This window comes from Tyto alba, unplaced genomic scaffold (assembly GCF_018691265.1).
Source record: "Tyto alba isolate M040663 unplaced genomic scaffold, T.alba_DEE_v4.0 Super-Scaffold_48, whole genome shotgun sequence".
NCBI classification, from domain to species: domain Eukaryota; kingdom Metazoa; phylum Chordata; class Aves; order Strigiformes; family Tytonidae; genus Tyto; species Tyto alba.
The window spans coordinates 25,986,861-26,009,304 of NW_024881324.1; the positions used below are offsets into that span (position 1 = coordinate 25,986,861).

Genomic DNA, 22,444 nt, shown 5'->3' on the forward strand with positions numbered 1-22,444 from the left:
GGATCCAAGGGAAAGGCTTTGGTGATACAATCTACTATGATTGAGTTCCAGCTTTGGATGCTAAAAATCATGAAAAAAAAATCGTATTTCTCCTCTGTTACTAGATTTCACTTTCCCCATATGTGTTTGTTTTCTTAAAAGGAATAGGAAAATTACCATGTTTCAAATAACTGAAAAACAGAAATAGCCTTTTTTTTTTCCTTATGACATACGTGCCTATGACAACATATTAGATTTTAACTAGTAGATTCTTACATAAAGAAAGGTCTTTAATGATTTTTGGTCATACTTTTCAGTTTTGTAATCAGGTTTAATTCTTTTTTTCCTTTTTTAAAAAAATCATTATTTCTTATTTTAACATGCGTTTCCTAGTTTCTGTGAAATGGTAACTAAGTACAAGTATCTCTACCTAAAACCAATTTACCATCTGACACACCATTACAATGGAACAGCCAGATGAATATTGATAATTCCCTAGGCTTATTTATCCTTTTGGAATAAAGGCAATTATATAGAAGCTCAAGTAGAACTGAAAAATCCACTGTGACTCCAGATCTGCTGTACCATGCCACAGAACACATCACCCTCCGTGGGCTGTGGCAGAAGGTCTGAGGAGCTAGCAGAGACTTGGCTGAGAAATAAGAGGACATCAGACCACTGAGAAAAAGGACACTGTTCACACTGCAGCAGCTGTTGTCCAACCTACATTTGTCCATTCCTGGAAAAGTTGTTGCTTTCCTTGCCAGAATACAGCTGCTGCTGACTAATAGATGTTGCTCAGAATAACCACATTTAGCTGGAAGTGAACCACAAACACTTATGTTTTCCCCATGACTGCTGATGGAGAATGTAACTGAAATATAAGTTCTCTTTAAGTAGCCCTAAGCTAGCTTGAAATATATTTTAATTTGATAAACAGGTAGAGGGTTTATGGAGAACTATGCGTTGTATACCTACCTTTTTATGAAACGTTAAAAACAGTGACAGTCTTACTGATCATGTCTGGATAATAATTTCTATGGGTTAAAGAAAATTACCAATTTTTCAATGTAAAAGATTACCATGGTATATGAAAAAGACCTTCTTCTTTCTTATGTCATGGGATTGCAGCACAAATACAACTCAAAGTGAAATTATTATGAAATCATATGGTCTTGTTGATGCTTAGGTAATTTCTCCATGAATTATTTACAAATCTCTGTTCCTCAGGCACGTTCTCCACTGCCTACTGAATACATGATTCAGGTTATTTCACCTTCCATTTGCATTATCATGTGCTGCCCTTTGCATTATCATGCACATCCCTTGGTCTTGCCACCGTCACTTCTTACTTCATTCAACCATTTATTCTTATGTTTTATTTTAGACAGAATTAATTCCAGGACATATGACTCAATTTAAGAATATAATTATATTTTAGCAGGTAAATTTAAAGAGTTTTGAGTCAGATGCATTACTGGGTAATTTTTACATCATCCCGTATAGAATCACATATCTGTTTATATTAAAACATGGTTCTCTTTATTATATGAATATATGACTTGTCACCTCCTTAGATGACACAACTGTTTAAATCCTGTATTAGCGAGGATTTAAACAAACATATCTGCTTTATGAGAGCTTGCCTGATGGTTGAAGGGGGTTCAGTTGGCTAGCTCTTCAGCTGTCATTCATCATAGTGAAATAACACTGATATTTACTGATTATTGGACCTTCAACGAGCTGAATACGCAGTATTTCCTTACCAGCTGACACTATGTTATAGTTAGTTGCTAATACATCTGTAATCTGAAACTAATGTTATGAGGCAATTTGGTTTCACATTCCTGAAGGTATGTGTTACTGTTAAATGCAAATACTAACTGGCCACAAATGGTTCATTTCTTAATGTTTTTAAATCATTGTGAAGGTTACTCACCTGAAATTGTTTTACTATTTTTTTTCAGACTCTAATGTTCAAAATGTATGATATTCTTTAGTTGCAAGAACTAAACTTATTAGATGTTTTATATTAGCTCTGAGTTTATTATTTTCAACCTATTGTTCTTCCGTACCCAATACTTGCAAGTTATCATGGAGTTAAATGGTTTCAAGTAGACTGAAAATAGGGAAAAATCATTCTCTGCAGTATGACCAATGACTCTCATACCTGATGTTTATTGGCAGTATTATCTCCTATACATAAACTTCTTCAGCCAGATGTTGGTTCCTAACTATGCTTAGCCAATTTGAATTAATTTTTCATTATAGTCTGAACAAAAGGTCGTGCCAAGTAATCTCCGTAGAGCATTGAGGTTTACATAAATGGAAGCTAAGGTGATACTTCAGTTCAAATGAAACAACATTGATTTGCCACAAGAATTCTGATCTTTGATCCAACAGTGCACTCGCATGATGGTGCTATAGGAATATACTCATTCATGGATAGGGATCCTCAGACTTTCACCCTTCTGACTGAAACAAATGTTATAATGGACAAAAAGTCATGGTTCAGGAAAAAGGCAAAGCAGCAACCAACTGATTAAACACAAAAGGGATTTACGCAGTGTTGGTAACACAATTCAGATTATGCTTTCAGGAAGTTGCGACAAAGGCCATTTTAGTCTGGAAAAGGTGCAGAGGCAGCTGACAGAAACCATTCACCTGGAAAAACTCTTCTGTGATAGTTGCCGATTTTGTTCTTAGCGTTTGTTTTAGTTTTAAAAACAAGGAAGAGATTTGCCGTTAGCAAGAAAGGGGCTGTCTTGTTGCAAGTAAGGTTTTTAAGCAAGAAGTAACATTCATAAATAAAAAGGACATTTTTATTTTGCTTAGAAAAACTGTTGATATTTCTGTTTCCTCCATTTTCATGAACTTTGAAGCACTGCTGTTCCCATAAGAATGAGAACTCTCCTTTGTTTATAGCTATAATACACAGACATATGCATGCATGCACTAAAAGGAACACACACACACACACACACACACCCCTATGTATGCCTATCAGTTTATGAATAATTTCAGATAAATCAGGAGTACTCATATTCAAAGCACTTTTGGAACTGGTAGTACAAATGGGACCCTCTGATAAACACTGGAATTAGGGATTACAAGAAAATGAGAGGAAAGCATTGGAGAGGGTCTTTGCTTAGTCTAAAGGAGGCTAAGGAAAACAACCAGAGTTGTCCTGTGCCATCTGTTGGGAAAGGCCTGGAAGGAAGAACAGGGGTATGAGGTAGTTTTTAAGAATCATGGAATATAAGATCTACGGAGATGAGGAGGTAATAAATAACACTAATGAGTGGGTTGGGCAGATGAAGGCCACTTGTGAGCCCTATACTAAAGCATGACGGTAGCAGTGTCAAGAACGACTGAAGCAGTGACCCGTTGGTGGGCTGTCACATGCATTTACTCTCACTGAAGAGCCTGCCCAGACAAGGTTTTTCTCTATGTCTTTTCACTACTGAGCAATATCCAGGTGGATAATGGAGAAAAGCAGTGGGGAGAGTAAAATGCATATGAGGTTTCATTGTCTTTTGGAGAAATTATCTTGTTACCATGAGAATTCCTTGTGGCTTAATGAAGGTGCTAGCACACATTAATTACTCAAAAAGAAAAAATCACAGGTTGATTAACCCCAGTGTATGTAAGGAAAAAGGATGGTAGCTTGAACAGCAGAATACTATCTGATCGTTTAGTACACTGTCTCATTAAATACTCTTGAAATTTGACCTCCCCTTTCCTTCTCCCCACTCCTCCCAGATTCTACATTTTTAAACATTGTGATCAAAATTGTGCATAAAGAGAAGAAAAATCTGAGTTTGAACAATATTTTTTGTCTGGATTGTGAGAACACATTGTTCCACCTTTTTTTCCAACCATCATTTTACTGGAAAATTTTTGTCCTAACAGACACAGGAGAAAATATGCAGCTCTAGAATTTAAAGAAAATTTAGTGTGATGCAGTTGCTATGATAGAATGACAATTGCCCTTTTGTTTTTTGTTTTCCTTTTTTTCAGTCATTAAAGAATAAAAGAATTTTAATGATCATAAAGTAGAAGAACATGGAAATGAAATTTGACCTAGCAGAATATACAGAAGCATCACTTGAGAACAGAGACATTTTAGCAGATCGTATAAAAAAGAGAAACAGACTTCTCTACAGAGGAAGGAGAGATCAAATACATATGGAGGTATGTGGATGTTTAGGTGGCACTGATTCTTCTGACCAGTTGTTACTCTTCCCTAGGTGAGTGGCAGTCGGTCAGAAGCACCCCATAAGTCCCATCTGGTCCAGAAGCCACTTTTGAACTGTGGTGATATGTCAACAGTAGATAATGCTGTGGTCTCCTAACATGAATTTTGATTCATAAGTTACAAAATCACACTTTTGCTTAGGTTTTAGGTTGTGAATAAACATTGAGGCCAAAATCAGATAGAGGCCACGGAGTGATAGGTTTATTCAGTTAGGAAATACCTTGGGAAACCGCCTACTCCCAACCTCCTTCTCAAAGCAGGGTCAAGCTGCTTTGGGCTTTTTCCAACCATCTGTTGAAAATCTCCTTAAAGCTATTTACTGGTGTTCGTATCACAGATACGAACACCAGTAAAAGTGCTGTGAGAACTCTTTGGACGTTTCCTACTGGATTGATTCAGAAGAAGATTACCTCAGAGCCACTTCAGCAAGTTCCTTAGGAATTTTCCAGGGGGATATCATTGTAGCAGAGCTGCAATGACACTTCCCTGACCTAGGAATTTTGAACATGTTACCTGGTCCTACTGTCTGTATTTGTTTATGAACCAGTGATGTACACAATGGTGGGGTGGTAGAAACACTGTTAGACACCCATCGTTCTTCTTTGCTCTCTAGGGTCTTTAGCAGGGCTCCTTTTTGGAATTACAGAAAGACTCATAGATTCTAATTTAGTAAAACATGCTTCCCGCACTGACATCAACTCATAGTCTGCTGGTAAGTATTTTGTGAAGTTGTTTTGTTGACACAGCCATGGGCTACAGTTTTAGGGAGGCAGTTCTTCCCTAAGGAAATTAACAAAAATAAAATTGTCTGCTTGATCTTCATTCTTAAATAGCAGACAGATGATTGTTTTGGTACTACTTGGTTTTGATGCTCTTAAGAAATGCTTTGAAAATTCCGGAAACAATTTGATTAACTGAAAATGAATTCATAATACATTTGTTCTACAGAGAGAGTTACTTTCTAAGACTTACATTATTTCTTCTGAAAATACACTCCCCCTTGCTAACATATATCAGAATTAAGGATCTATAAAAAATTAAAATCAGTAAGAGAACTTTCTTTGTGACGTGTATGGCATCACCTATAAAAGCACACTAGAGTACAATCACTTAAGTGATTTTTCATCTCTGTGGGACATGAGATTACATCTCCATGAAGACTAAAAATGTGACCTAGGCTAAGGCAGTTCATAATATCACTAGATTGTTACTTATAACGATGTGAACAAGTTCCAGTTATTTTTTCTTCATGTTTCCAAAAATAAGATTAATACTAATTTTAGAAAATGGAAGAAAATTATTATTTATATAAAGGAGAATATAAGGCAAGAGTTGAATTGTTTCAAGGATTTCACTGTTTTATATGAATATTCTTTAGATAGGTTTAATTGCAAGACCATTTCCTCACATATCAAAATATATATAGTTTTAATATTTTTTCGCCTGTATGAATCTTAAATCTATTTCCTCTACATCAAACTCACTGAGAGCATGAAACTGTAGATTAATGCTTGAGCTTACAGAAAAACAGCAAATAATGTATGGAAGACAAGCAAGAACTAGAACTGAGGAAAACCTGTTGATTTTCAGCCTATGGATTCATACTTCCTATTTTCTGGGGGTTTTTAAACCTGGTAAATTCTTATTTTAGTTTTGAATTGGGGGACAGCATAATTATGAAATGCAGTTGCTAAGTCAAGGGTCTAAATATAGAGACATAAATATTGATTTAGCTACTTACTTTTAAATGTTCTTGATCTAAATTATGTTAGAGAAGGTTATACTTGTGAAGAGAGTATTCTTGTGATCAAGTTCTGCAGTTCCTGTGCTTTAACTGCTGAGAGGGACATTCAACAAACTGCATCAAGAAAACCTGCACTGATGCTTTATGCTTGTAACAGTGAAATGGTAATTCTATTTTCAGCTCAAGTGGAGCCTTATAACTGGATATTCTATTCAAGAGCTTCTCAATCTTTTTTCCTCCTACATCTCAGTATAAGTAATCGCACTTTTCACGGCTTTCCATGACCTTACAGTCAACTCTTTGCTGCAACTCATCCTCAGATTCAGAAGTGCTCCAAGATATTTTCGGTATGTTTTCCAGAGACAGAAAAGTAAGAACCATGACCCCAACAAAAACACTGTTCTCTGCTCTGGTCATAGGACAGTGTAACTCATAAATTGACATCTTCTGATCTACACAAAAATTGGCAGACTGGATGAGTTACAAGGAAATGCTGAAATATTTCAAGACTTTATCTCTTTAAAAAGCAGAGGGAGAAGTGTGAAGATCGAGCAGATGGAGATTGTCAAAAGCCTTTATTAATGTTTGATTTTATGTATCACACTATATGAAGCACTGATACACTCAATCTTTTTACTGCTCCAGATATACATTTGATAGGATCTGTGTTGTCTGGAATGGCTGATAAACATAAAACACCTTTTGTAATTGCAAGAAAAGAAGTAGTAAGAGTTATTACACAGTAAGAAGATTTATAATGCTGCCACAGGGCACATTACAAACAAACAGGAAAACAAATGAACATTAAAGGCCAGAAGATGATGACTTTATTGTTCTTCAAGGTCTGCCCTTACCATATGGTCTATCTAACAATCTATGATTGCTTTTACCTTTCCCAATTTTTTATTGTCCCTTTGTGTTACACACATAAAATGTTAGGAAAATTAACCACTGGCACTTTCTGATAAGATAGTTTTCAAACATAAAATGAAAAACCTTTCAGCATTTTTCCCTTTGAAAATAACACTCGCTTCATTTTGTGTCTAGATTTAAAACCCCTATTTGTTTTCTAGGAGCTGCCAAATGGTGTCCAAAATGAAACCTAACTCCATTTTACAACACAAAAATGCCTGCTCTAATGCAGTCAGAAGCGAGTCCTGCCACTGCACGGAAAATCAGGCAGACAAGAAAGGCAAAAACCCCCCGCAGCAGAGGTGAGAGCAGCTCTTGTACAGGCTGCATACTCCCCTTTGTTTGTCTATGTCCAGAGCACATATGGTCCGTATTTCCATCCCAGCCCCTCTGCTGCCCACTTCTAGCTCCTTTACCTCCTTCCAGTCGCAGGCAGAGCACCCACACGACACGGGTGGTCCGGGTCTCTGAGATGTGGGGGACTCTGGCCTGCTGCTTAGAGTGCTGGACACTCCGCAGTCATTCTGGGGTGCTCTGTCCCCTCCTTTGAGCTCGGCTCATTTCCTCCCGCTTTTCTTCCTAGCTCCTGCTACTGCCAGGGAGCCCCGGCTCCAAAAGTGGAGGAGAAGATGCACTTTCCAGGACCTTGGGGGGGGGGGGGGGGGGGGGGGGGGGCGGGAAGTGGGTTTCAGAAACTTTTAACCCGTCTAACTGAGGTGCATTTTCAGAACCAGCTCCCTCCTTTCTCTTTCATACACTGGTGCGGGGGAAAGGATTTCCAGGCCCCTATCTTGACATTGAAAAAATAGGAGGATGGCATCCCCCACACTAGTGAACGTGTTTCCCTATGTCTTCCTTCCTGGCCCGTTAGATGTAGAGGTCTGCCTGCCTGTGTGGGCATGGGCACGTGGCGGGAAGAAGCAATTTTGTCCCCCATGGTTTTAAGAGACTTCCATCACCAATAAGACAGAATAGGTTTCTAAAATGCACTCACACCTGGAGGACAATTCCCACCCTTCCCTTGCTTATCCTTTTCCTCTGCCTTCTGGTAGCGATAGCTCCTGACAGATCAGAGAGAAGAACAGCAAACAATATAGCCGCTACAAACAACGTGGAGCACCACCTCTGCCGAGCCTCCCAAAAGCAGAGCAGTGACTAGTTAGTGACTAGTTTCCCCTGCATATTCTTTGAGTAAGAAACGCTAGAAACCAAACCCGGCCCATTTTAGTCTCAGTCAATGCCCGTCGGATCATTGCACTCTATAAAACTAAGCTCTGTGAATTTGAAATACATATTCAACCTTCAGCAATATAAAGGCTCCTTATATTCTTCTTGGCATGGGGATGGCTTCATGAAATAGGGGCTGGAGTTTGATAGAGAGCTGTTTTGTGCAATGGCATGTTTTCCTGAATGCTAAGGAATTTCTCTGCACAAGAGTAACTGCACCTCTGAATCAGGCACATCAGAGGTGAATTCAATAAAAAAAGAAGGTTATAAAAGGTCATGAGACTAAAGACACAGTAAAAAAAAAATGTTGGCTACAAGCAAGTGCTGTAGTACTATGGGAGTTTCACTGTGGCTCTCAGGACAAGGAGTTTTCAGGAGTTCTCTCTTCTGAATAAATCACAGAAGAATGGGAGGTCAGATGGACCCTCTAAGCCTTTCATCTCAGATAAAATGTGGCAATAATTCACAGCCTGAGGCATGCAATACAGACATTCCTTTGTTGCTCACTGTTTGCATTTAAGACAGCCCAAACTTATGACCTTTTATTTTCCTTGCATGCTATTTGTTAGATCTGTTTTGGTTTTGGTTTTTTTTTTTTTTTTTTGGTAGAGTGAATGGTCATCTTTGCTTCAAAACTAATAGAAAAGATGATTAATTACAAATGATCAAGATACTGTGCCTTGCCAGATGTCATTTATTATGTAAACATGGAGTCTATTTAATGTTTTAGCATAAGGGGACCCACCCTTGTCCAGCAATACTGAATTCTGCAATGTTAATTATAATAATTCTTACAGGCCATAGTGACAGCTTTTAACAAAGGAACAGCTGATCTTCTGTAGATGCATCAATTGACAGACTGAGTCAACTTCCAAGCCATAATGAGCTGATGAGTCCTGCTTATGTTTGTGTGTGTGTAAGTAATCAAAACTGAAACAGTCAGAAACACTTATGAATGGAAATGCCAGCACTGTCCATATCTGTAAATTCCTGCTCATGTAGTGACTCCGCTGGTAATCTGAAAGGTGTTTCTAGGTCTTGTCAAATGCTAGATAGTATAATTGACTAGTATTAGCACTGTATGCAAAACAGAGTTAACGAACCAGTTGTAAGGTTATAAAACGGACTTTATAAAAACAGGTGATAGACAAAAAAAGGCATTAATGCTCTGCTAGAAAAGGTTTTTGTATTAATCTTAAAATATTTAATTGATAAACTCCAACAATTCCAATGACTGCATGCTATGTAAATGAGACGCACGGCTGATTTATAAATGCTAACTAACCCTATTTTATCAGCTATGTATCTCCCTCTGTTAAATTTGTATCCATCTCACCTTCTTCTGTGTAGGCATCACCTATTCTGAAAGAATGTCATATTACACATGACTTTTAAGCCAGAGTCATATTTTCACACAATATTATAGTGCAGTGAACAGGAAGGATAAGAAGCAATTGATTTAACTAATTAATTCTTCAGTTACTTCAACTAAAAGAAGAATTCAGGAAGTGAAGACTAAATCAGATTACTAAAGATTAATACAAAATAACATAGGCAAGCATGTGGAAACAAAGACCAAAGCATAAACCCCATGAAACCAACAAGATGTATCACAATAACAAATGCACAGCATTCTAGCAGAGGAGTAGAAAAAAATCCTGGCTCGTTACCCAACAGAGAAGGAAACTACTAACAGCTAAAAAAAAACCCGATGTATTTCCTGACCTTTTTGAATCTTGCTTCCCAGAAACCCCCTGTTTGGCAACATTGGCTTCCACAATTGATTACTCCACACCAATGGGATAAGATCTCAGCCTGGAGCAAGGGAAAACCAGGTATGCATACATTTAAGTAAGATAACTGTTTGGAGATCTGCTGGCCCTGATAATTTAATTCTAAAATATTTATGGAACTGGCTGAAATAAACACATTCACTAGCAGTTATTTTTGAAAATTCATAGGGGCAAGAGGCAGCCTAAATCCCAGCTAACCCTAAGAATGGTAAAAGGAAGTTTGATGGAGGATTTCTTGGGGATTTTACAGATTTTTCAGCTTCATTGTGTATGCTGAGTAACCTCAATGCAAGTAACTAAATCATTTGCAATTAGAGAAGAGACTGAAAGATTACAGGATTAATAGCAGCTGATGTGGATTTGTAAAAAAAAAACAAATGTGTCAAATCAATATAATTTTATTCTGCAGTGGGGTAATCAGATTTGTGGATAGAGTGGAAACACATAAAAACATTTTTCATATCATGACAATAATAAAACTTCCAATGATGTCTTGCATGATACTCTCATAAGCAGGTTAAGGAGACATGATCTAGACAAAATTTATTACTGGATGATTTGGATAAAATCTGTTACAGTGTGGGTGTAAATCTTGTTGGAAAACTGTAATCAGAAGGGTAGCTATCAATTAATTACTTCCCACACTAGAAGAGATCTGCTCAGAACCTGGTTTTACTTAAGTGTTTTCATTAATGAATTTAATACTAAAGTAAAGAGCAAGCTTATTAAATGCACAGACGATGGAAAAGCAGGTAACACTGCAAGTGCGTTGAAGCATAACATTAGTATTCAAAATTACTTTGACAAATTGCAGAAATGATCCGATAAAACAAGCAATTCAACAGTGAGAAATGCATTGTGAAGTTGTGCAAGTAAAAGGTGAAAGATGACAAGTTAGAAATCAGTCCTGTGGGAATAGATAAACAATGTGAGCATAAAAAGGTTACTCTCAGAGGATCATTTTTGAAAGACAGCACGCTTCTAAGCCATCCATGTGTCCACATTGTGCACCTGTTATCTAGTCCTGTTCTCCATATACCAGGAAAGGAGAACAAAATTTAATATCAGCTACGTACACTGAATATTTTAGGCAAGATAAGATCTAAGTTGGGGTATTTAATGGCTTTAGATACACTTGGGAAAAGGGTGAGATCTACTCTCTGGATAAATAATGCCTGAAACCAATAGTTATGTGGACAATAGTGCTTCTTTATCAGGGTTTTGAACCTGACCAAGAGATACATTTAAAATATTGCCTCCAGTAGCACCCGTTCCTTCCCTGAGTTTTCCAATGTGGAGCTGCAGTAGACCTGGTGGATATCTTGACCTCTAGATCGGCTGGCTGGCTCGACAGTCCTTTAGAGGGCAGATACCTTAACTGATGGACTCTTAGGAATCTGTGATGAACAAAATCATCACATCGAGGAAGATATGTTCTCTTTTGACTTGTGCTATGTAAGAAGTAATACTGGTCCTTTCCACAGGAGTTTTTAAGGTCTGTAGGTTGTAAGTCTACGTCATTTCATTCAGAAAGCATTTTTATTCATCCATGTATTTTCCTATATCTAGGAAAATTTCTGCTTTTCTGATATTAATTATTGGAAATGACAAAATGGCTTAAAACCCCACCTCCCCACTCTTTGACTGCTTTGAACTCTAGATCAAAGGAGTCCCTCAAATCCTCAGTTCATTCAAAATTCTGATTGCCTCAAGGTGAGGGAACAGGTCTGGTTTGTGTCACACAGTGACACAACAGGGGAGGGTAAAGTGCCTCTGGGAAGGGGTTGGGGTCTATGGAATATCTTGACAGACTTTCTACAGCAGGTAAAAAAATTTTAATCAATCAAAATTGAGACAACATTGTTCAGTTGCTTTGGGCCTTTACCTTCACATAACAGTTTGTGTTCATCAAGTATCCTCTTTCTGTAGGAGAAAATAATTATTGAAAACTGAGCTTTTCAATAATTTCACAGCTGAAGAACATCATGTGAAATAAAGTCTTATGTGCAACTTCTTCTCACATAAGGCACTACAGCAGTGAAATTGCCAAGAAACAGCTCAACAAGATACTCTGGGAAATGTAGAGTGTTGCAGCTAAAATATCCTGGCTTTCCATTTTTTTGCTGAATACTAGGAGTTCTGTGCAGAATATGCAGACTTTCTTGGTTGATGTAGAAAAGCTGTCAAAGCAGCACTAAAAGATCTGGAGATTACTGGGTATTTTAAAAGCCCACAGGACTGGAGTTGTTCTTGAGTCTTCATGTTAAATTATGATATAATCCAAGTGGCTAGTTATTTGTTGTTACCAGAGGTGCTTTTCTTTTAATATCAGTGTATTTCTTCTACCAATACAATATAGTGTAAAAAACGAAGTAATTTTCTGCAGCTCTTGCTCTCTTCAGAGACTGCAAAAAGCACATTGTATTGCTTAGAAGAACACTGGGTGATGTTATCCATAGAATCTTGTTAATAAATGACTCTACCAAAGAGGGTTGGCTTTATTTTTTGACTGTAGATCAGTTTTCTTAAACAGATGAGCTCTAGTTGCTCAAACATGGTGGAATATTAATAAGTACTGTAAGTGTATGTGGAAGGTAAAAGTTGTATGAAATGTAAAGGATATGTAGATACCTGTAATATAAGCACATTTATTGAGAATATTGTTGGAGAAAAAAAAAAAAAAAAGAGACAGAAGAAGCAATAAACCCCACTTAGATACACAGACCCTAAGGAACAAGAGATAACAGAGGCATTATCAAAGACAGGATCTCTCAGGTCACAGAGTGAGGGAACACAACTGAAAAAATCACACAAGGCCTTGGAGATGTGGAGATGTTCCACCAGCTTTTTTGTAACTGATAAGAGGAGGTGCAGTGGGGGAACGAGAGTATTACAAGTCTCACAGGAAAAAGCAAACTTATTCTGAGAGTCTTTAAGGGGCTTATGGGAATGACTGAAACTTATTACAGGACGCTAAGGGGAAAGAACCAAAGGCAGAGAAGGGGTCAATAACCTTGTCCAGCTGAGTTCCACGCCTGATCACTGCAGTCTGTCCTATCTTCTTGAGCCTTGTTCCTCACTCTTTTCTGTGTGAGCTTGCTCTCTTTGTGGAGGTGTGTGAAAATGACTCACTCGCACAATTCAAGCTGAACTAGCTGGCAAGTTGGAAGGGACCAGAATCTGGAAAGACACAGGGTGAGACCTGGAGATGGGTTAAACGGGGTTTGGACATGGATCCTGGGCAGGCCTGTCTGATTAGGGACCCATGAATTTAGAAGTGACTGTGAATGAAGAGTGAAGGTGTATGAATGTCTGCTAGTAAACTGATCGTCTGGAAAGGGGGAAGGGGACTGCGCTGTGTTGCTCGTTTCTGTGTGAGTGCTGTTGGCGTTGATGTGGGTGCACACTTTGTCCACCTGCGTGGCCCGCTGTGTGTGTACTGTGCCTCTGTGTCTATTGGGAATGTGTGCTCAGCCATGCTACTACTCCCAGGAACACCAGAAAACAGACTGGGTAGGACAAATCTCTTGGGCTTTAAACTCCACTGGTTTTGGCAACCCTACATACATACCCCCAAATTCCTCAGGTAATAGCTGTGTTATAACTTGTGTTCAGGAATGATGGGGAAGAGGGGGAAGAGGCAGCAGTTTTGAGTTGCCAGATGTATAATCTTCCTTTTAATTATACACCATCTTTCCATTAAGCCACTGGAGATTAGGTACAGGCAATGGACTAAATGCTTCAGAGAAGCAGAGAGATAAGTCAAAATGTATTGATAACCAAGTAGTCATAGTTTCCTACATCTGCTTAAGAAAATAGGAATGTGATGATGGACAGAGAAGGAAAACAGAGTCCCTAAGAATAAGCATGAAAATCCCTATAGTCTCTTAGGATAGAGGAGTATGGCTTAGAGTCAGGGCACTGGAAATTAAATTTGACCTGAAAGTAGCAACAGGTCTGTAGAGATCTCAGTGGCATAAAGGAAAGAAATGTGAAGGATGACAGAGCTGGCTGTGGTAGACAAGAAACGAAAAGAAATCAGGTGATGATAGGTCTTTGGGGAGAGAAAATCAAGAGCAAAGGAGGCACTTGTGATACAGAAAGTGAAAGAGCCTTCCCCATTGCTCTGGAAGGTTAATGAAGCTCCACTATCTGCGCTGGTCTGAAAGGGGAGTCAGGACTCTTAACGTAATGGTCAGGAGTATGTCATTTTGGCCATTCTCCACGACAAAATACAGCAATTTGCAGTAGATGGTTGGCAACCTCACCTCTTCCAGTAGCATCATGTTTCTTTGTCAGTTACCCAAAAGAGGGAAAGTTGAGACGACCCAACACAGCAGTGGAAGAAAAGAAGCCTACCAGCATAACAGCCACAGTCCGTGCGGTCTGCCTTTCACTGCAGTTCCCATTGTGGTGGCTGTTTGCACTGGCCCACTGTGGAGTATACTGGCTATATTCAGGGATTTTTTTGTATCTCTTGCTTATACGTTGTCCCTCATCCAAAGACCTCGGCCTAGTCTATTAGTGTGTGTGATATCCTCATTTTATGCGTGAAAAAGTAGAAACCAACTGTATGGAAGTTACGGACACGTCCTGACTCAGTGAAGACCCGTAACAGGGCATCCTGACCCTCAGTTATCTGTTCTAATGACCGCCTCGTATATATATTTAACAGAACATGCTAGCGGTCTGTTATCCCTATCACTGTAACAAGCCTGAGAATGTCATTAGATATGTTAAAATTCCAGATCACATTTCTTAAAATAGACTAATGGAATATTATACCCAAAGAACAAGTCACTAAGTAACCATTGATGATATATCCTTTACGTATCACAGTATTTTTCTTCACCGTATACACTGACCATTACACATGAACTGTGAGGTAAAATGTACATATTGTTCAAATTAATACTCACCATTTTAATACTTATAAATACACATTGCATTCTATAAAGTCTCCTTCTTTCGAGTTCTGTGTATAAAAACAAAAACTGTAGCTTTTAAATTTTTTTTTTTTTTTTTTTTTTAGCCACAATGGACTACTAAAATGACATGGCAGCAAGATGAGATCTGTCAAATTTTGGTCTTGTGGCTTAATAGTTTGTTTTACAAGAAACAGAGAGCCAGCTCTACAAAGTGAAAGCCCGTTCTAAACTTAATATTCATATTTAGGATAGGAAGATCAGAGTCTACACTGTGTCACACAATTGTTTGATGCAGTTTTAGGTAAAATTGGCAACCACCTTGTCAGTCACTCATTGGAATAAACAACAGGAAAAAAGAATCCAAAGATAGATAGATGCTCACCACTATTTTTCTACAGAATATGTTCAAACTTCCAAAAGCACAGTACAGTTCTCTGCTGCTTTATAACAGCTGAAAAATTTCCCAAGCGTCACAAAATAGCATAAACATAACCAAAAGTCACTGAAGCTAATATGATTTTCTAAATTGATATTCTAGAGTAAAAAAAGGAAACGATTTGCTGTCTGAACTCTGTATGTGACAATAATAACTTGTTTTAGGGACACAGTTGACATAGAAAATGTCGAAGATGTGTTGTAAATCAGTTAAGAAGTTTAACCACTTTAAAAGTATTCTTGCTGTTGAGTTTATCAGAGCTGTCACAGCATACTTTTAATGTCTCTTCAAAAGGACTGATGCTGGGACTAACTATGCTACTTTTGAACACCTACAGTTGTTCTCATAGTGTAAAGCCACAGAAGAAATAGTGGGAATTCCAAAATCCAGCCAAAATCACTGGCTAAGTAAATTTAATATAAAATAATTTTTAATAAGTCCTTGGTGAAAAAAAGAAAAAGGAAATCTTTACATTAGGGTTTAGAAACATCTTCTTATTTCCCTTCTTAGTACTTTGTACTACTTTACAGCTTATTACTTCCTTTTTTTTTTTTCCTTCTTGCATGAAACGTAAGCGAATACTAAACTCAGTTATCTTTTCCTTTTTAATTTAAGCAGTTAGTGCTGATAAAACATATCTTTCTGTTTTCCGCTAAGTTAAAAATAACACAAGGAAGTTCAGGTGTGCAGTAATACATAGATTTAAATAAGAGGATTAGGCAAAAATAAGCAGCTACTTTTTCTGGTGATAAAGTATAGGGTAAGAATCTCAAGTTTTGCTTCAGCAGTCATCACCTTGAAACCAAAAGAGCCGGAGCAGAACATAAAGTGAGGGAATGCCCCATGTGCTCCACCGTTTCATGGTCACTGGAGCCAAGGCTGCCCTTGAGCTTCACGCTCCCCACCAGCCCCTTCTTGTTAGCGAGGACAAGGTCCAGCCCAGCTCCTCTCCTCGCGCTCTCTTCTACCCCTTGGAGAATTAAGTTAGATCATCAATGCGTTCCAGGAACCTCCTGGACTGCCTACGCTCTGCTGTTTTCATCCTCCAGTGAAGGCGACTGGAGTCCCGCGTGAGGACCAGGCCTCGTGACCTCCTAACTGTCCATACCGGGCCTTACCTGCTCGGTCTTCCTGGGCGGGTGACCTGTCGCAGGCCCCCACTATAACGTCTCCTGTCCCTGCCCTTCTTTTATTCCTGACCCATAAGGTGTCAGTCAGTGTCTCGCCCATCCCCAGGCAGAGCTCCACGCGCTCCAGCTGGGCTCTGGCCTGGAGGGTGGCAGTCCCCCCTCGTCTGCCCTGCCTCTCCTTCCTAACGAGCCTCTATCCTTCAGTCTCGGTCTTTACTTGTATCTCAGCTTTTACTGAGGTCTAACTAGATGCTGAATCTACCGGTTCCTCGAGCTCTTAACAGTATTTCACACTGTGGAAAATACGAAGTAAAACTCACATGGAACTGGATTAAATTAAAGGGTAATCAGTATAATGACGTTTCACTAACTGTTATTCAAATAGTGTAATTTTCCGATTCTGTGGCAAGATTTCTTGTCGGCCTTTTCCAGGATGGTCTTTATCATTGAGATGGATTTATTCAATGCACAGCGTATACAGGCATGGTGGAAAGGAAAGAGAATCTGAAAGGTATGATACAGTTTTGTAAGTGTTATACATTAATTCTAAATGCTTTTGCAGCTCTAAATATATTAAGGGATACGTTCTGAAAATGGTTTGGCATTTCAGCTGACACTAATAGGGATAAACATGTTTTGAACTATTAAAACTAGATTGTAATTTTCAGCTGAGTTGATATCGTACTGCTTGTAGGACTGGGTCACAGGAAGATAGATTGAGATTATTTTCTTTCATGGCATTAGGGTTAAGAAAATGTTTTAGAATGTTCAGATCTTTGTATAGCCTGTGCATGTATAGAATATAAATATATAACAGCAAACTTCCTTTTACTGGATGTTAGAAAGAACAATTTTTACATTACACATTTTGTTTTGACTTTTGGCCTTCCATCTTCTGAAAGACAATATGCCAAGAACTTAAAAAAAACCCCAAACCCAACATATAAAAGCAAACCCTTTTTAATTCAGAGATGTTTAGTTGATAGGAATAACCACCCACATTCTCTCTCACCACCTTAGTATTTTCATAATGTCTTTCCTTGGAGTTGAGAAAAATTCCAGCTGGTTCATTAATCAGGAACACTTAGATAAAGTTTTATTATTAAACAATGCAGTCCCCTTACTATACCTTGAATCAGAGCACTGATTGTTTGTGACTGAGACAGACAGTTGAATTCAAATGAATTTTTTACTTTTCATATAATTTTATATGAAAATCCAAAATGCTGAAAATGCCAAATTGCTTTGGAAAATAATGGCAGCTATTAGCTAAATAATAATTCTTAAAATGATTTTTTAAAGAAGTGAAGCAGATCCAAAAAAGGTTTTAACCCAGCTGTTCCAGAGATTTTGTTCATAACTGCCCATCTGATTATCTATGGATGAAGCTGGAAAGAAGAAAATCCCAGTCAGGTCCTAGGGAACTGAGAGTTGTCTTCAGTACCTACAATCCAACTCTTCTAATACAAATACAGATTCATTTACAAAATCTGCAGGTACTACAAGTTCAATTGTATCCTCCTATTGCCAGTCAAACTTAGCATTTCAGCAGTAATTTACTCATAACCAGACTCAGTCAAAACCAGCTGTGCCTCAGAGTAGAAAAGGCCTTATATTTCTTTAAGAGACTACTGCTAAAAAAATATTTCCATGAGGTCAGGACACGAGTTTATGCAAATACAACTGTGCAGACCTTCTTTTGCCATTTTATTTTTGTTGCATAGACAGATGTCCTCCTCCCAGGATTTACATGTACTTTGCCATTAGGTAAGCAATGTTGTAGATCACATTGTATAGCAATTTAGGAAAAATGGAAAATACAAATAATATTACTATAATTCAGTGTTGATTTGACTTATTAAAGAATATCATAGTCAAATAAGAGAGAATAAATTTGAATCAGTTATTTAAATTCATTTCCACCTTCGTTTCATTAGGACACCACAGTACGTGTCTCAAGAAAGATGCTCTTTCTTATCTTAAATATAGTTCAATGGATGTTGTAAACATCTTTTAATAATTCCACCTTTAAATAATTCTTAGAAAGCGATAAGACAGTAATTGCAACAACTTCCTTAAAGTATTGCTCTGAACTTGAAAAACTAATTATGCTTAGCTGATTTTTCAGTTTATTGAAAAGGGCAAAACCCAGGTTTTCCTGATTTTACTACAAACTTGCTAAAGACTGTCTGAAGCATCAATCTGTTTCATAGACCTAGTTTTACTTCAGTTGCATTCTTAGTATGGACTGTTCCCATTGACTTCAGCGTGACAAAGGAAGGTGCTGAACCTTGACCATGACAGAGGATCTCAGTAATCTTCATATGAGGTGTACATTTAATTTGAAACATGATCTAAAAGTAAACAAGTCAAAACAGCCAACAAATGCTTTCCCTTCTGTCCAAATATTCGGAAAACAAATCCCCAAGGTCCTGTTCCAGGAAGGATTAAAGCAAGATTAAATATGGTTTATGTAGATACAGAACATGCAGACACAACTAGCACTTGTGTCTAGGTATCCCATATTTTAAATGCCTTGTCTAACTGCTGACCAATGGACTTCTCCCTGTGTTTCTCCACTGCTAGCTTCCTCCTTTACCTGCAGATGAAAGTTTCCACAAAGAAGAAGTTATATTTCTAGTTAACAGGACAGGAAAAGAATCACTGGCAGCTAGCTATAGTAATATGTAACTCCTGAGCCTAAGCTTAAACAATTTGTTGTTGTTATTGTTCTTTATAATACAGTCATTTAGAAGAATAAATATCTGAAGATTCTATGACTGGATTTGAAACTGATCATGTTACTACATTTCTTATTTTCCAAAATTTTTACTTGTCGTTATTTTGACCAGATAGAAACTGAAGGCCTCAAGAACCTTTTTAAATCTTACAGCCAAGTATAAATGATAAAGGTGTTTTTACAGCTCCTGTGCTTGAAAATATTTGGCTTGATATTATAATAATTTCCTTTTATTTTTTTTTCCATCTTTTTCAAGAAAAGAATCCCAAACAAACATTCGAGGAAGTTAACCGAGGATTAGGGTAGATGATACACCACTCTCAAGCACAGACCAAGTCAGCCTAAGATAACAGGCTGCCTATATCTGAGAAGGCTGGGACTGACCAAAAAAGTGGACAGCCTCCACCTTTCTATGCTTTTGGCTGGTCACACCAAGAGGCTTAGTCACTGAGAAAGGAGTAGGCATACAGTACTTACTACAGAGGGGGCAACCCCTTCCAGAAGTTGGTCCCTCTCCTTTTTGCCTTCTCACCCCTCACTGCTCTCCCTTTCCTTTCCTCCATGACAACAACAACAGGAGCAAGAAACAGTTTCTGGAGCTCTGGTTTAGTTCTCTCGTCCCACTCCTTCCCCATATACAATCAGCAGGGCTCAGTCCTGGCCCCCCTTCTCTGACCACCCCTGGCGTCAGGGAACGTTGAAAAGGCAAGGCAGGGAAAATCAGGGGGGATGAGCAAGAGGAGGAGCTCTGTGAATCCTGTGATGTCCTAAACTGAATGCCCTGTCACATAAGGTAGTAATGGGAAAGGAGGAAATCTTGTGAGAGAAAACCAGATGTCTTCAGACGCCTCCCAGATTCCTCCAAAACCCTTCTGCCTCCAGCCCTCACTTTCCCTTCAGAGGCTCCTCATTGCTATATACCTTTATTACTACTGTATTTAACTTCCAGGCCAACAGCTTCCAGACTAGTACTTGTGTCGGTACTTATACATTGGACATTTTTAAGATTCAGCTGGGCAGGGTGCTGGGCCATCTTGTCTAGACCATGCTATTGCCAAGAAAAGCGGGAGCGGATGACCCCTTGAGGTCCCTTCCAACATGGTATCCTATGATTTTACGAGTGATACAAGTACCTGGGTAACCTTTACAGCGCGGGGAGAGTCGGGTGTCTTAGTTGCATCCCTCCCTAGCACACTCTGCTCATCCTACAATTGGGTCAGAAGTGTACAACCCCCAGGGCCATGAAATGCCCCTATTACATGGCTGTATGTCAGCGGGAAGGAAAGGAGGACACAGCCTGTTTCTAGCCCTTCTGTCTCCTCTCCCTTTATTGACAGAAAGACCTTTGAGCTCTGAAGAAAAGAGGTTGGGCTGCAGAAGGTGGATCACATGATGCTAAGGTGGGTCTAGGATGCGATGACACCCAGTAATGTCATCATCAGGTACGTCTTGAGGTTTAACAGTAAGATAGTGACTCTAGGTATCTACTGGGTAATAACACTGCTTTCAGTCCAGAATTAGATGCCTATCCCAGGCTGGGAATCACAAACCCCATGTCTTGCACTAAACAGACATTACGTTCTTCCTCCAGATGCAGATGATGAGACGCTTTCTTTTCTCCCTCCCTCCCTGTGAAAGGGTAGCTGCTGGTGGGTCTCTCCTTACTCTGCAATACTTTGGAAGTTAGAATATTTGTCAAGAAATGAGAGAGCTCAGTTACGTGTCTGATTAGGAGTTTTAGACTGGAAGAGCAGCCTGCTTCCCAGGAAAGGGCCCTAATCATCAAAGAGCGGGCTAGGCTTCTATGCAGGCAGTTTTTATACCTCCAGCTGCTGATTTTTCCAGCCTCAGACAGCCAGGGCAGGCCTGATACTGCTGTTACAGGTTTGGAGAAAGACAGGGGAATCAACTTTTCTTCTTTTGTTAGGTGAGGAAAAGATTCAGATGGGCAAACTCTTAATTATTGCATATTCATTTAACTATTTACTGCTATGTCTTCTTGAATTGCTTAAGTAGGCTCCTCTGAACACTGATTTTCTCTTCCGTTCATCTTTGAGCAGATGAAAACAGGCATGCTTACTGTGAAGCTAGAGGTAGCTGATAAATGAGCCGGCCTCAAGGCAGCGCAAACAAAATTCTTCATTTCATCCTTCCCCAGGTAAACAGCAAAGGTAAAATGAAGGCGAATGATCTAGGGAAATCAAACAGACCAACAAAGAGAGCACGGGCAGAAAGCAAGCTTTTCTGGCGCTGGACGCAGCGCAAGCGGTGCAGGGAAGGGAAGACGAGCCTTCGGGCTTGGCGTGACACGAAAGGAGGGGGATAACCCACCCCGCTCTCCGCCTCGCCAGCCCTCGGCGAGGCGAAGGTCCCGCTGTCGGCGGGGCTCGGGAAAGTCGCGACAACGGCGAGCGAAAGGTGGCGGCAGCGAGTCGCTCTGCAGCCCGGGCGGCGGCGGATCCTCCCCGCTGCCCGCTCGGCGGAACCCGCCCGCAGGTACATCTCCCGAATCCGCGGCCGTGGGGGGGGGGGGGGACGACTCGGCCGGTTCCGCGGCGCTTTGGTGGCGGAGCGGCCGCGGAAGGGCCCCGCGGGTGGATGGCGGCCCCCGCGGAGCCGCCCCGCGGGGCCCGGGGATCCGCCGCCGTTCCCCCCCGGCGGGGCGGGCGTCGGGCCCGCGGGGCCGGGCGGGCGAGTCACCGGCTGTAGGCGTTTGCCCTGACGCCTCGGCCGAGGGAATGGCTTTCCGGGGGGCTACGCTGACACTCGGGTCGCCGCGAGCGTGAATTAGCGGTAATTAGCCCAGGCGACGGCAACAGCAAAAAAATTGGTATTTTTCCTCAGATACCAAAACTCCGCGCAGCAAGTTAGGAGGACCAATGGAATGGCAACTTTCGGGTGAGTGCTGTCGTTGCGTTTTACATAAGTTTCTCAGGAAAGGGTTAAGCGTGCACAGGAGTCACCATGACTTCCATATTCCCTACCCGCTTCGCTCGCAAGAAGACTTCTCAAAACATGGTAGATTTCACACCTGGGGTTCCCAAGGCTGGGGAGAGAGAACCGAGCCCTTGCCTCCCCCTTGCTTTTACCGTTTTGGCTGGCTAGACCTCAAGTTTCAGTCACCCCAACCAAGGCGGCGGGAGCCGCTGCCCCCGCCGAGGGGCTGCTCCCCGCCGCCGCCCTGCCTCCCCTTTCCCCGGTTAACCTGAGCCCCACCCGGCCTCGGGGGGCTTGGGGGGGGCCGGGGAGTCACCCCTCTGCGGCGAGGCCGGGGGACCCCGCCCGGCCGCCTCCCGG

At 40.2% G+C, this 22,444-nt stretch overlaps 1 protein-coding gene across 1 annotated transcript in view; it reads left to right on the plus strand.

Annotated features, from left to right (window-relative positions):
• Positions 1 to 21,612: 21,612 nt before the first annotated feature.
• The window catches only part of CTNND2 (catenin delta 2), a 699,957-nt gene continuing 699,125 nt past the window's right edge, over positions 21,613 to 22,444 (plus strand). The window contains exons 1-2 of the mRNA XM_042806909.1: positions 21,613 to 21,643; positions 21,992 to 22,045. Coding sequence (XP_042662843.1) covers positions 22,027 to 22,045 — 19 coding nt within the window. The 5' untranslated portion in view covers positions 21,613 to 21,643; positions 21,992 to 22,026. The remainder of the gene's footprint in view (positions 21,644 to 21,991; positions 22,046 to 22,444) is intronic.